At 36.1% G+C, this 13,857-nt stretch overlaps 1 protein-coding gene across 1 annotated transcript in view; it reads right to left on the bottom strand.

Annotated features, from left to right (window-relative positions):
- Nadsyn (NAD synthetase) overlaps nucleotides 1-13,857 on the bottom strand; it is a 396,250-nt gene that overhangs the window by 273,895 nt on the left and 108,498 nt on the right. Inside the window, exons 8-9 of the mRNA XM_090408625.1 lie at nucleotides 10,497-10,614; nucleotides 6,669-6,800 (exon numbers count right to left, since the gene is read on the bottom strand). Coding sequence (XP_090264751.1) covers nucleotides 6,669-6,800; nucleotides 10,497-10,614 — 250 coding nt within the window. The remainder of the gene's footprint in view (nucleotides 1-6,668; nucleotides 6,801-10,496; nucleotides 10,615-13,857) is intronic.

Genomic DNA, 13,857 nt, shown 5'->3' with positions numbered 1-13,857 from the left:
AATTAAAATATACACTTTATTTTATTTTGCCTAAAACATTTATGTATTATGTGCAATGAAGTTTAAATACAATTTATAATTTTTTATAATTTTATACTATGTATTTGTTTCATAGTTTATGTTTTCATAAATTACATGAATTAAATAAAAATATATTTTTGTTGGATATGTCATTGTTTATATAATCTTAAAAAAAAAAAAAAAACTATTTCGGAACCTAACCATACTTTTTCTAATCCTAGTCTCGCATAATGCAATTTCTATGGAACATAACATCCGCGTTATACGAGGGTTACCTGTATTTGAATTAATCAAAGTTGTAAATATGTGAATCATCATTAGTAAATCATGTGAGAATGGGATATGTAAAGGAAAGAACAAATGTGAGTTGAAATATTTTCATTACTGTTAAACAAATTATTAATAATTAGCAGTTGTGATATTATATGAGTGTCCTATAAGTTGCTGGGTGAAACAAACAGCATGTGAATTTATAAATTCTAGATATGCATTAGTGAATTTATAATAATAATAATACTAATAATAAAAACTTACGAGTAGAAGAAAAGAGAACTGTAATAATATGAAAATAAACCGCAAAAGATAAACACAGGTATACTGAAAGTGACTTTGGAGCACACAAAATAAGATGAAGCAGAGGAGGGATTCCATAAGTAGTAATTCACATGAACAGATAATCATTTCTCACGTGCACAGAGAGAGAGAGAGAGAGAGAAAAAAAAAACTGTAGTTTTATTTTCTTAATAGTAAAATCAAGATAACAAAAATTAACGAAGAATATTAAGAAACAAGGGATAATGTAACTAAAATGTAAATTAAAGATACCAAGAAATTATATACTTGGTTTAATCCTTTATGCAAGCGTAAGCAAACAAGGTTTGTGCCTGAAGTATTTTCAGGACCAGGCCAACTCGTATGAAGAATAATGACTTCATCACTTGCCTTAGTACCCCATAATGCAAAGCACATATCCTTACAGACATGTATAATGCTATGCATTATGGGATTGGTCACTACCATTGGCTCCTATTGATGAGACCTATTGAGGTCTCATCAGTAGGAGCCAGACCAGAGGTGATATTAATAACATAACATAACATCATTGGCCAGAAGGGTGAAGCAAGATGCTTTTATTCCCCGTTGTCTGATAAGGAGGATGGATTGAAGGAAAGATTTATGAGCTGAGAGCTCGCCCTGGGGGGCACGGAGATTAGTCATTGTTGCAAGTATTTAGGATGGCTTTTGGCCTCTTGTATTTGAAGAGGTCAGTCTCTTCATAGTTTGCTGCTTGTTTAACTAGATCGTTGGGGTGTGTAGAGATCTTTGAGAAAAATTTTTCTGCTGTAGTTAATAGGAAGGAGTAGATGTAAGGGATGTTTGTATCTCTATGCAGTTGCACGTTCCTTACAAACCACGGTGCGTCCAATATCATGCGTAAACACCTATTTTGCACTCACTGCAGTCTGAGGATGTTGGAGTTGGATGTGTGGCTCCAGGCTGGAGAGGCATATGTCAACATTGGGCGGATCGTCAACAGGTAGAGGAGCACTTTGATTCTGGTATTCAGTCTACTTTTTCTATTTATTAGAGGGTAAAGTTGTGCAATAGTTTTAGATGCTTTCGTACATAAGGCTTTGGTGTGTGGGTTGAACGTTAATCTTTTGTCCAGAATTACTCCAAGATATTTTGTTTCTGTTTGCCAGGGGATTTTGGTGTTGAAAAGATAAAGGTGCCCCATGGGAGTTGCCATTCTTCTGGTGAAAAGTATTGCTACACTCTTCTGGGGATTCACTTGTAATCTCCATTTGGAGAACCAATGTTCTAGTTGTAGCAGGTTTTCTTGCAACTTTTTAGTGACAAGATGAGGTCGTAGAGATCTGGCAAGAACTGCTGTGTCGTCCGCATAAAGTGCTAAGATGGATGACATTGGGTTGTGCGGGATGTCTGCCATATATATTGAGAATAAGATCGGAGCCAATAGGGAACCTTGAGGAACTCCCGCAGAGATCCGTCGCTGACTTGAAACTGTACCATTTATTTTGACTTGTATGTGTCTGTCCTGAAGGTAAGATTTAATTAGGTGGATGATACTTGATGGTATACCTGCTGAAATGAGTTTGTGTAGTAATCCCAAGTGCCATATTTTGTCAAAAGCTTTCGCTATGTCAAGGAAGACTGCTCCGGTGTGCTGGTGCCAATTGTATCCGGTGGTGATATACTCAATTATCCTATAAATCTGTTGAGTAGTACTGTGATGTTGTCTGAATCCAAATTGTTCCTTAGGAATGATATTTAACTCATTTACTGAGGCGTGGAGTTTAGAGAGAATGATTTTTTCAGCAATTTTGCCTAAGTTTGAGATTAGGCTGATGGGTCGATAGCTTTCAGGCAGGTGTGGATCTTTACCTGGTTTATGCACTGGGACTACATCTGCGACTTTCCAATAGCTGGGGAAATAGTTAAATCGGAACATGGCGTTGATTATGGTGGTGAGATGTACAACAGCTCTTCGGGGCAGCAGTTTTATTACTCTATTTGTTATGCCATCTGGGCCAGGGGCTTTTTTATTCTTTAGCTTCTTTAGAATTTCATAGATTTCCGCTGGTGAGGTGTTTGGAGGTATGTTGTTGCAGGTATCGGTGACTTTCAGTGCATGTCTGACATGGAGGTGGATTTTATAGACATGTTTGAAGTCCAAGTTGTCATATGTAGGGCTACATTGTTTTTCTAGGTGCTTTGCTATCTCTTCAGCTTTTTCTGCGTCCGTGTGTACTAGTCCCGTGTCTGACTTGAGTGGGGGAAGAGATTTGCTTTTGTTTCTGAGACTTCTTAATATGTTCCAGATGGAGTGATCGCCGGGTGATACAAAGGCTAGTTTGGCTTCCCAAGTTTTGTTCCTATAAGCTTTAAGTGCTTCTCTAACTTCATTGTTCAGTTTGTTGAGAATCCCCTTATCCTGAGGTGCACAGGTGTTGTGATACCTTTTCCTTGCTTTGTTTTTGTTCCTAATTAGATCCATGATGTCTTCTGGAAGTTGGTTTGGCTTAAAAGTGGTTTTGGTAGAGGTGACAACCTTTATGGCTGAGGTGATTTGCTGAGTCAGACGTTTGACAGCATTTTCAATTTCTTTTATGGAGCTGATGTGAGGGACAGGTCCAATGTGTTCTGATAGTACTTCTGGAAGTTTTTTCCATAAGATAAAGGAGTGGGGAGGAGGCAGCAGTTGTTCTTGCTTACCAGCTGGAGCAGGATTGGATTATGATCAGATGTCAGCTCGTTTAAAGAGACTAGGCTATACTGTAGCTTAATATTTTGTAATATAGCAATATCAAGTATGTCAGCTGTGCCATACGTACTGTGATGGGTTGGTTCTGCAGGGCCTGCCACCACTGCATAATTTAAACTGGAGTAGCTAAGGAGTGTGTAGCCATTTCTGTTTGTAGTTTTATTGTTCCATGCCGGGTGTTTCGCGTTTAGATCACCGGCAATGATGACTTGATCATTATTGCCTAGGACGGCATCTAGATCTGAATATAATAGATTCTTTGATGGAGGGTTGTAAGCTGCATAAAGTGTTAGTTTCCCAGTTGAGGTAGTGGGTACTACTATTCCTGTGAGCTCTAGATTTTTGGTTAAGGGGCTAGTTACAGAGTGGTGATCGATGTGGTATTTTATGAAAATGGCGGTGCCTCCTCCTCTGTAGTTTATTCTGTCATTTCTGTGGAGAAGGTATCCTCTAACTTTGGGGTTGTCTGCTGGTCTTAAGTGGGATTCGTTTATTAAGATGATGTCTGGGTTGTATCTTTGTGCAAACTCTTGGAGTTCCAGAATCTTGTTTTTAAGTCCATTAGCATTCCAAGCAATAATCTGTAGGGAAACTAGAGTGCTTTTATTTTTATGCATTTATGAGAGCTACTAGGATGGATTGGGTTTCTTGCAGAAATCTTTTTCTGGAGTCCGATGTGGGGTTAGATTTGCTGAAATCTTGCAGCATATTTGCAAGGGAGTTTGTGATGACTGCTGCTAAATTTGGGTTGTATTGCTCCTGAGTGGTCTTTGTTGAGCGGACTACTTCTGCATAGGACTTTGTCTGCCGATTGAGGTTTGCTTCGATCCGGGCTTCTAGTTGCGGCATTTGGTTTTGTATCGTGTTTTGTCGACCTCTGGAGGGTCGAGGAGTTGGAGCTACTGCTGCTGGTTTTTGTAGATAAGTAGAGGAAGCAGACCGTCTGTTTTTTGGGTGTTGTATACATCCTTTGTAGTTTGCTGGATGCAGGCCCCCACAGTTTGCACATTTAGCTGGGGTGGATTTTGGCTTAGTGCAGGTATATGTGGGGTGGCTCTCTCCGCATTTTAAACATTTGTATTCCGCTTTACACAATCTCTGAGCATGACCATATTTTTGGCACCTGTGGCACTGTCCTGATGAGGTTCTTTTCCTTAGCGGTTCTGGGCTGATTTTTAGCCCACAAATTGAAGTTAGGTCATATATGTTTTTATATGCCTGGTGAATCTCTACTAAGATGAGTGGCATTGGACTTTTGTCTGCTCTGGTCATTCTACTGACCTTGATGGGGGGTAGGTCTTGGTAGCAAAGATCAGCGGCTATGTCTTCTGTTTGTATGTGCTCTGATACTCCACGGAGAACCACCTTCAGGTTCCTCTCAGAGTCGAGGGTGAAGGTATGATATTGTACACCTTTATTGTCTAGCTCCTTTGTGAGTCTACGGAAGTCCATTATAGTGGCAGGTTGGATTTTAATACCATCGTCTAAATTCTTTGCAGTAGAGTATGCTATCTGTTGACTAGTCATAGTGGCCCGTAGTTCTGTCCACCTATTCTTTTCTCTTAAGATAATTGGAGGCAATTTCTCTTTAGTGGAGGTAGGAGGGTCAGAGTTGTGTCCATCTTCCTCCATACCTTCATCTGTATGTGGTTCTGTTGACTGAGTTTTGCGTTTTTTCCGCGGGTGGGACTCTCCTTGATCCAGGGGGGGATTGGAGACCACCAAATTCAATTTTTCCTCTGTATTTGCAGAATCCTCATTTTCCTCATCATCTCTCGTTGTGGAGTACAGGTTCAAATAACCTGGCCATTCCACTTCAAATTTTTTTAGTAATTTTTTGAGTAGACTAAGGCAGAAGCAATAGGAGAGGTCATATTTACTATACAAGTTGCCAACAGGTGTACCACCTTATTATTGAATTACTCTGGATTTAGAGAAAGATGTTGGAAGTTTATTTTTCACCACCTTACCTCAGTCCTGAAGATATTTTCAGGTGCAAACTTTGTTTGCTTATACTTGGATAAAGGATTAAACTAAATTTATTATAAACTAACCAAGTGAAAAATAAACTTCCAACATCTTTCTCTAAATCCAGAGTAATTCAATAATAAGGTGGTACACCTGTTGGCAATTTGTATAGGTAAATATGACCTCTCCTATTGCTTCTGCCTTAGTATTTCCACGTTTGGGTCTGCCTCCCACCGACGAGACCTCAATAAAGGTCGAAACCGGTCTGGGTAGTGGCCCTTCTGTTAATGCACAGCACTATGCATGTCTGCAAGGAGATGTGTTTTGCATTATGGGAGATACTGGGACAAGGAGTGATGAGCGCTTGGTCCACCTTTGCTCGGAGTTGCACCACCTTACTTCAGTCCTGAAGATATTTTCAGGCGCAAACTTTGTTTGCTTACACTTGGATAAAGGATTAAACTAAATTTATTATAGTCTAACCAAGTGAAAAATAAACTTCCAACATATTATTACTATAAAGAAAATACAAAGAGAGGAAAACAGAAAAAGTGATAATTGTACATTTCTTGGGAAACAAATAAAATAAATTAACTGATTCAACATTTCTGTACATTTACTGATTACTTTAATGAATAGTAAGTAAGAACAATTAAACATGAATAGATAATAATTTCGCCTGCACACACATACACTGTAGTTTTATTTTCTTAATAGTAAAATCATGACAAAAATTAACAATGAAGAAAATTAAGAAGCAAGGGATAATGTCACTAATAACAGTTTGATCTCTCAATTTTTTTATAATGTGAATCTCATCAACAAAAGGTTGTAAACCTGTGCACATGAATAACATGATGGACTAACTATTAGATAATTCAAAAACATTTCTCTAGAGACCAAATGTGGAACTTTATCAAGACATCCACTGTAAGCCACAAGTATATAGGATGATGGCCTTGCACTAATAGTGAAATTCATTTAGCATAAGCATTCGTGCCTTATTAAAGAATTCAAACTCATAGCCTACTTGCTGGAGAGCAAAGGTGTTATTCATTTGCCAACCCAGGCTGCTGTAGATAATGTCAGCAAATAACCAAATCCTCAATTAACCAGCCCTTCAATGAATTAACATGCAAATGAATTCATGTTTCTCTATGTAACTGAACATTTTGTTAATTACGTGGTAGATGAATTTTATCACTCAGTATGAAATCGCCATCCCGCTTCTTCGATGCATGATTTCTAGATTATCTACCCCTTAGCCCACATATATCTATTAATTTACTCAGGTTTACAACCTTTCATTAGCAGAGTGATTTGTCACTGAGACCAAATAATTGAGCAATCACTGTATTTTAATGAAACGCATACCTTTTCTCAACATTCTTACCATTTCTTCAATGCCAAACTGTTTCCCTCTCGCTACAAGTTCTCCATTAATTGATATCTGCGAGCATCCGTTATAATACAAACGTTCACCATCACAGCCTCTTAGATTAGAAAATAAATAAATGCCTCCACTCTAAAATTCAGAAGACAGAAAATCATTCCATGGAGAATATTTTGAACAAAAAACACATAATTCGTATTATACCATGAATCATTATCAAAAACAGAAATAAAAGAAGGCTAACTTACTGGAGTAAGTTTGCTTTTCTTTAAACTTCCATTAAATAATATTTTATTATATAAACTAACTACTGATGCTCATGATACTTCATTTAATGTAATTTACCTCAAATGAATAGAAATCAATTTCTAGAAGGCTGAATTTAAGTAATATTGTAACTCAGTCAGTTGAGTTACTTTCTGCAGGTCTACTCTGGATCTCACAATATCTATCATAACTTACATTAATTTACACATCAAATTCAATTTCTTCTTTCACATTACACTCGCTATGCATTACTCAGTCCCCATAAACTTGGTGTAAATATCCCAAACTGGTTTTTAGACAGAGATCTAAGAGTGTATGAGCACCTGATAAGGCAGATGATAAACTGGTTGATAGGTAGAGGATAGCATAAATGATGACATAATTTTATACAAAATGAATGACTAGTGGAGTTGACAAATCAGGTAAGAATGCTAATAACATCTCCTCTTTCTCCTTAACAATATTGGCATTTACCTGCACTGTTCCTGCAAAATTATTAGACCCCACAGGTGTCATGGACTCATCAAGGGAGGCCATATGTCACCCACATCAGCTGTCATATTTCCTCTTAAACTCATTCACACTAGATGCAATCACTACTTCAACAGGCAAACTGTTCTACTCACGGTTCTATAAGAGAAAAATCTAGCCTTCACTCTTTCTTAAATGCATGCAAACTTAACTTTCACAGATGCCCCCTTTGCCCTCTCTCAACCTTCCATATAATCAAAAATTGTATCAACCGATATTCTATAACACCCATTCAAAAGTTTATAGACCTTTGTTCTAATGCCTCTCGTTCACCTTTCTACTATGGTGTCTGCAGTTGATGTACTCTTAATCTATCCTTGTAATCTATATTCTATAATCACGTTATCATCTGTGTAATCTTTTCAGCCTTTCCACAGCCTCTTTATCCCACTGGAACCAGGAGACCAAATTGGTGCACAGTAGTCCAGGTGCAGTCATATCAAAGCATTGTAAAGAGGCAAAATGACTTCTGTATCCTTACATGTCAATGTTCATTTTGACATCACAATTATTCTCTGTGTTGTATTTGCAATTTTTGTTGTCTTTTGAACTTCAACTTTATCAACCATAAATCCAAGATATCTCTGGCTTCATCAGTTACTCCAAGCATAATCCCACCAATAAAATATGCTGTTGGATATTGTATCACACCAAAGTGTATAATCTTACATTTACTAATGCTGAACTAATGCTTTAGCAAAGTCCACCAGTATCATAGTGTATCTATTCCCTTAACCATTATCCTTTGCCCACACTTCCAGCCTATTCAAATCACTCTGCAAATGCTGTATATCAGTAACATTTCAGATTGTATTATCAGCAAACAAATCAAGATCTCCTGTCAGCCCATTTAAAATATCATTAATGTAGAGATTAAACAATGCTCCAAGGACTGATTCCTGTGGCACACCACTGGTCACCTTAAATCTGGGAGATTCACATCTTCCATATTTCTGATACCGGTCCGTCAGTCACCCAATATTCTCTAGTTTATGCAACAGCCTTTTATATGGTATCTTATCAAACGCTTTAGCAAAGTCCACCAGTATCATAGTGCCAGTATCATTCTCTTTAGCCAACTCTGCTATAACATTATTATAAAATATGAGCTAATTGCTCAGACATTACTTCCCTTTAGTAAACCAATGCTGTTCCTTACAAAGTATATCTTGTTTGTTCATCCATTTCTGTATGGGAGTTCTTACCAACTTTTCTAAAATCTTTACGGTTAATCCAGATACTGATAGGTCAATATTTAGACACATCAGTCTTTGCACCACCCCTGTGCAATGGGGTTATCATACATGCTTTCCATTCCCAAGGAATCTTTCCTAAGACTCAAATTATACAAACGGATATTAGCAGAAATGCTGATATCCCATCTGTTCCAACTGCTGAGTTTTTATCCAAGTTATGCAAGAGTTCTAGAACCTCCTCATGCATATCTATCTCTTTGTCCAATGTTGTGGTAGCACTGTGCACTATGTGACATACACCAAGCTGATAATCTTGGTGAAGTGAGCACTCATTATTCAAACTAACTCATCTGGTTCTGATACTAGAGTGACGTCTGCAGTAAGAGTGATGTCTGCATATTATTTCTTTTACTTATAAAATTCTTTTGGGTTCCTTTTAGCCTGTGTAGCCAATTTCTTTTAATACTCCAACTCAGCTTTCCATACAATACTCATAACTGTCCTGGCCTGAGCTTTATATATTTCATAACTCCTCTCACTCTTATTCTCATGATATTCCTTCCCCATCTTTTACCTTCAGATCTCTTGTTTAATGATACTGTACTTCCATTCTATTTGCTTTTTGAACTCAAGGGATGCATTCAGATATCACATCATTTAAGCATGTTTTCAAGCTTCCCATGCACTGCTGATATCCTTCCCAAAATTTTAGGCCACAACATATTAACCAAAATAATGAACTCAGCCACTATGTTTCTAATACTCCTGGAATTTAGTGTACAGACATAAGTTACCTCTTTGCTTCTTCTTATACTTAAATTTACAGTGTACTTGGCTCAGCTCAGTAACTTTCTCTTTTCCCTTCCGACAGACACTCAAAGTGCTCGAATCCAAAGTGCATTCCATCCATTCAGCAGATTCATAACTTGTTGACATTCATATCACTATGATGTCTAGAAATCCAAGCTGTACTTACATACACATCCTCAGTATTCCTCCAAAGATGTTTCCAAAATTTGCATATCATACAATTCCTTTCCTTTAAAATATTTCAGAACCTAAAAAAGTTGGGTTTTTAGACCATCCCTAGACTGCTATGTCTAGAATCTCCAAAACGACATGCAAATTTTGAAATTTGCATGTTGTTTCTCATTCCACAGAAATTATCCCCCCCCCAATACTAATACTAATAAAACTGATCATTAAACTAAACCACCTCCCTTCAGCTTCTGGTAACTCATCCACCAAAAATTCTAGTTTCGTAACAGCCTTGTCTATGGCATATGATAAGATTTATTTATTATTGTTACTTATATTATAAGGAAGCAAAATAAGACTACATAAATTGTGGTTGCACTGTAATATTATATTACTATTATTATTACAAATAAAAAACAAAACAAAACAAAACAAAAAAAACAGCATTTCTATCTTATTAATAATTTATTTTAATAAATTATTAATAAGATAGAAAGAAACAGAAGATATTAAACATCCATCCTTATTCATAGCTGAATTTTGGATTTTTCAAAAAAAAAAAAAAAAAAAGATTAGAAAAACTGTGTTTTTAATTATAAAATAAAAAATAAAAGGATTAGAAAAACTTTTTGATAATAGCACTATCAAAAACTTGATTTCCTATAACAAGTGTCAATTTGCATTGATGAGAAACGTACCTTATTCTAAATAGTTATTAGCTTTAAGTTTTGGTGATGAACTGAAAGTTAACTATTTGCAGAGAGAGTATATGTAAATCAGACATCCAAAGTTTCAAGTAGCATTTTAATAATCAACTAAAAAAAATTGCATTCCTGGATAATACTCAAAACAGTACCTTGGAAGATGCTGATTTTATAAGGTCATCCAAAATATAAGCTTTACGAAGTTCATGATAACTGCCACTTCCATTGACAAATATTTCTACGCCATCTAGAGCCATACCAACATGGGTGCTGATAAAATAAATACATCATAAGAAAAACTGAAAAGTTCATGTATTTAAAAAAACTCAATAATATAAAATATGGATGTATCTGAGCAGAAAGGGTGTTTACAAAAATAATATAAGAAACAAAATAAAGAATGAAGAGGTCTGAAAATTTACTTTATTCATATATCACCTGTTTGATATGTTGCCCATTTCTCACCCAGTTCTATTCTGCCTAGAAAACTATACTTAACCATGTCTGTTTATATTTCACAACAATCATGTTTCAAGATAGTTGATATTGCAAATATTGCCAACATTGACAACGAGTAAAATTCAAATTCCTGTGATTAAAAATCACTTGGTAACAGATATCCATGTGAATGATTTTTAATCACGAGAATCTGCATTTCACTTTTGCAATAAAATTATCACTCTAATCAATCTCATCAATGATGAATATTCCTCATAATGGAGAGGCAGTCTATCAATGCTGCAGACATTCCGGAAAGTAACATCCACATTCAAAAGGATCTAAAAATATCATTATCATCAAATTCCTGACATGCACCCTCAAAGGGTGTACAGGATATGATGGTATAATATGAAAAATTTACATCATTACTAACATCCTATCTACAATTTTCCTCCAAATCAGTCTGTTACTTGTCAAGACTCCAACATTATCAGATCTTATATTTCTATCATCTAAGGCACTTTGTATTATATCAATCCACCTGTATCTTTGTCTTCCTCTGGGTTGTTTTCCTGCCAACCTGGCAAAGAACACTTGTTTTGCTAATCTTTCCTCGCCCATTCTGTTTAAGTGACCATACCACCTGAGATTAGCTCTGCTAACGCATTCCTGGATGCTGACAATGTCAAGTTCTTTCCTAATATCCTCATTTTTAATATGATATTGCCATTGATGCCATCTGTTCAAGCCTCTAATCTTTCTCAGGACTCTCATATCTGCAGTCTCTAGTCTTTGGTCAAGTGTATTACTTCTGATCCAGCTCTCAGATTTATAAGTTAAAACTGGTATGAACACTGTCTTGTATACAGCTAATTTTGTGTTCTGACTAATTTCTCTCTTATTCCATATGAATTTATTCAATTGACTTCATACCATACCAGCTTTGTTGAATCTGTTGTCTATTTCCATATTTAATTTACCATCTTCACTAAAAATCGTGCCTAAGTAGCTGAAATGTTTTACTTGTTCCACAGGTTCTCCATTCACAACACAGTTGATATTTTCAACAATTCTACCTATTTTCATTGTCTTTGTCTTTTTAATGCTGACCTTCATACCATATCTATTACAACAGTTATTCAATTTAGTCAGGGAATCTTGCAAACCTGTAGCAGATTTATTTAGAAGTAGAACATCGTCCGCATAAAGCAAAGAGCTGACATTAACATCTCCAATTTTGATATATGTTTAATACCACTTTCCTCCTTCATAATGTGATCCATATAGATAATGTATAAGGGGGACCAGAAAGTAATCAATTTTTTGAACTACATTTTTAATATAAATTTTATTAAAGAACAAATTAACATTATTCAATTATATAATCGCCATTGTTAATATTAACCTTATTCCAACGATCTACTAAGTTTAGAATTCCTTTTTTGAAAAAAGATTTTTCTTTGGAGGCAAAAAACAATATCAAACTCCTATGGACATCATCTTGCAAATGGAAGGTTTTATTTCTTATGCTGTGTTCTAAGGACCTGAATAAGTGATAGTCACTAGGGGCAACATCCCACGAATATGGAGGATGTGGCAGAAGTTCCCATTCTAACTGCCTAATTTTTTCTAGAGTCATTCTTGCAGAATGTGGTTTTGCATTATCTTGCTGCAAAATTACCCTTTTCGATTGACAAGCGAAGGACGTTTGATTAACAATGCTTGATGTAGTCGCTCTAATTGATCCCAGTAGATGGCTGCTGTGATAGTCTTACCTTGTTCCATGAGTTTGTAATGAATAATTCCATGAATATCCCACCAACTGCACAACAGAACCTTTTGTGGATGAAGTCCATCTTTAGGTGTTGGAAATGGAGTTTGATATGGAGAAAGCCACTGTTTTTTGTGTTTATTATTCTTATACAGCACCCATTTTTCGTCACCAGTTACGACTTGTTCCAAAAAGGGGTCATTTTGTTGTCTGGTCAACAATGAATTGCAAAATCGCCCGTCTCTGTGAATTGTTTTCTGACAGTTCATACAGTACCCATACACCCTGTTTAAGAACCTTGCCACTCTTATGTAAGTGCTCTTGGACAGGTGACCATGATGAATTAAGTTTCTCTACTAATTCTTGTATGGTTTGTTTTGGATCTGATTCAATGAGAGTGTTAAGAGCATCATCATCTAGAGTAAAAGGTCTTCCAGATCGAGGATGATCAGAGAGATCAAATTTTTTTTTTTTGCAAATCTCCTAAACCATCGCTGACATTTATTAACCTTCAATACATTTCCATAAGTTGAGCAAATGATTTTGGTAACCTCGATAGCATTCTTTCCTTGGTGACACAAAAACAGCATACAATGACGTAAATGGTGCTAAAGTCCGCAATATTAAAAAAAATAATCTAAAATAAAAAAAAAAACAGATTTTTTAAATAGAAAAGTAATGCTAATATTTAAATAAAAATCAAATTTAATAATTTATGTGTTATTTAAGAAAAAACAATCAGCTAAAAAAGTCCTATTAAAAATAATTGATTACTTTCTGGTCCCCCCTTATATAGCCTTGTCTCACACCGGATTTCTCATAAAACCATCTTCCTGTACTTCCTTCAATTCTAACTGCTGACTTACAACTCAAATACAGACTAATATTGCTTGATATAATGCCCCATACAACTGCCCCAGACACCATATAACTGTAGCGTATTGAATAGCTCCTCTCTTGACCCCTTGTCATATGCCTTTTCCAGATCGACAAAACTTAAATACAGATCTTTATTATATTCCCATGATTTCTCCACTATTTGTCGTAAAGTGAAGATCTGATCCTGACAGCCGCAATTTGGCCTGAATCCAGCTTGTTCTTCACCAAGCTTTTCTTCCACAATTCTTCTCAACTGTTTCTCAAGTATACTGGCATAAATCTTACCAGGAACACTCAGTAGAGAAATACCTCTGTAATTCTCACATTCAGTTTTATTTCCCTTTTTATATATGGGTCCTATGAGAGCTCTACTCCAATCATTAGGAATTTGCCCCTCTCTCCAGGAATTCTGAACTATGCAG

Source organism: Typopeltis vanoorti, chromosome 18 (genome assembly GCF_054136105.1).
Source record: "Typopeltis vanoorti isolate ZY-2024b chromosome 18, IOZ_Tvanoo_1.0, whole genome shotgun sequence".
NCBI classification, from domain to species: domain Eukaryota; kingdom Metazoa; phylum Arthropoda; class Arachnida; order Uropygi; family Thelyphonidae; genus Typopeltis; species Typopeltis vanoorti.
This window is presented reverse-complemented; position numbering and strand designations above follow the sequence as displayed.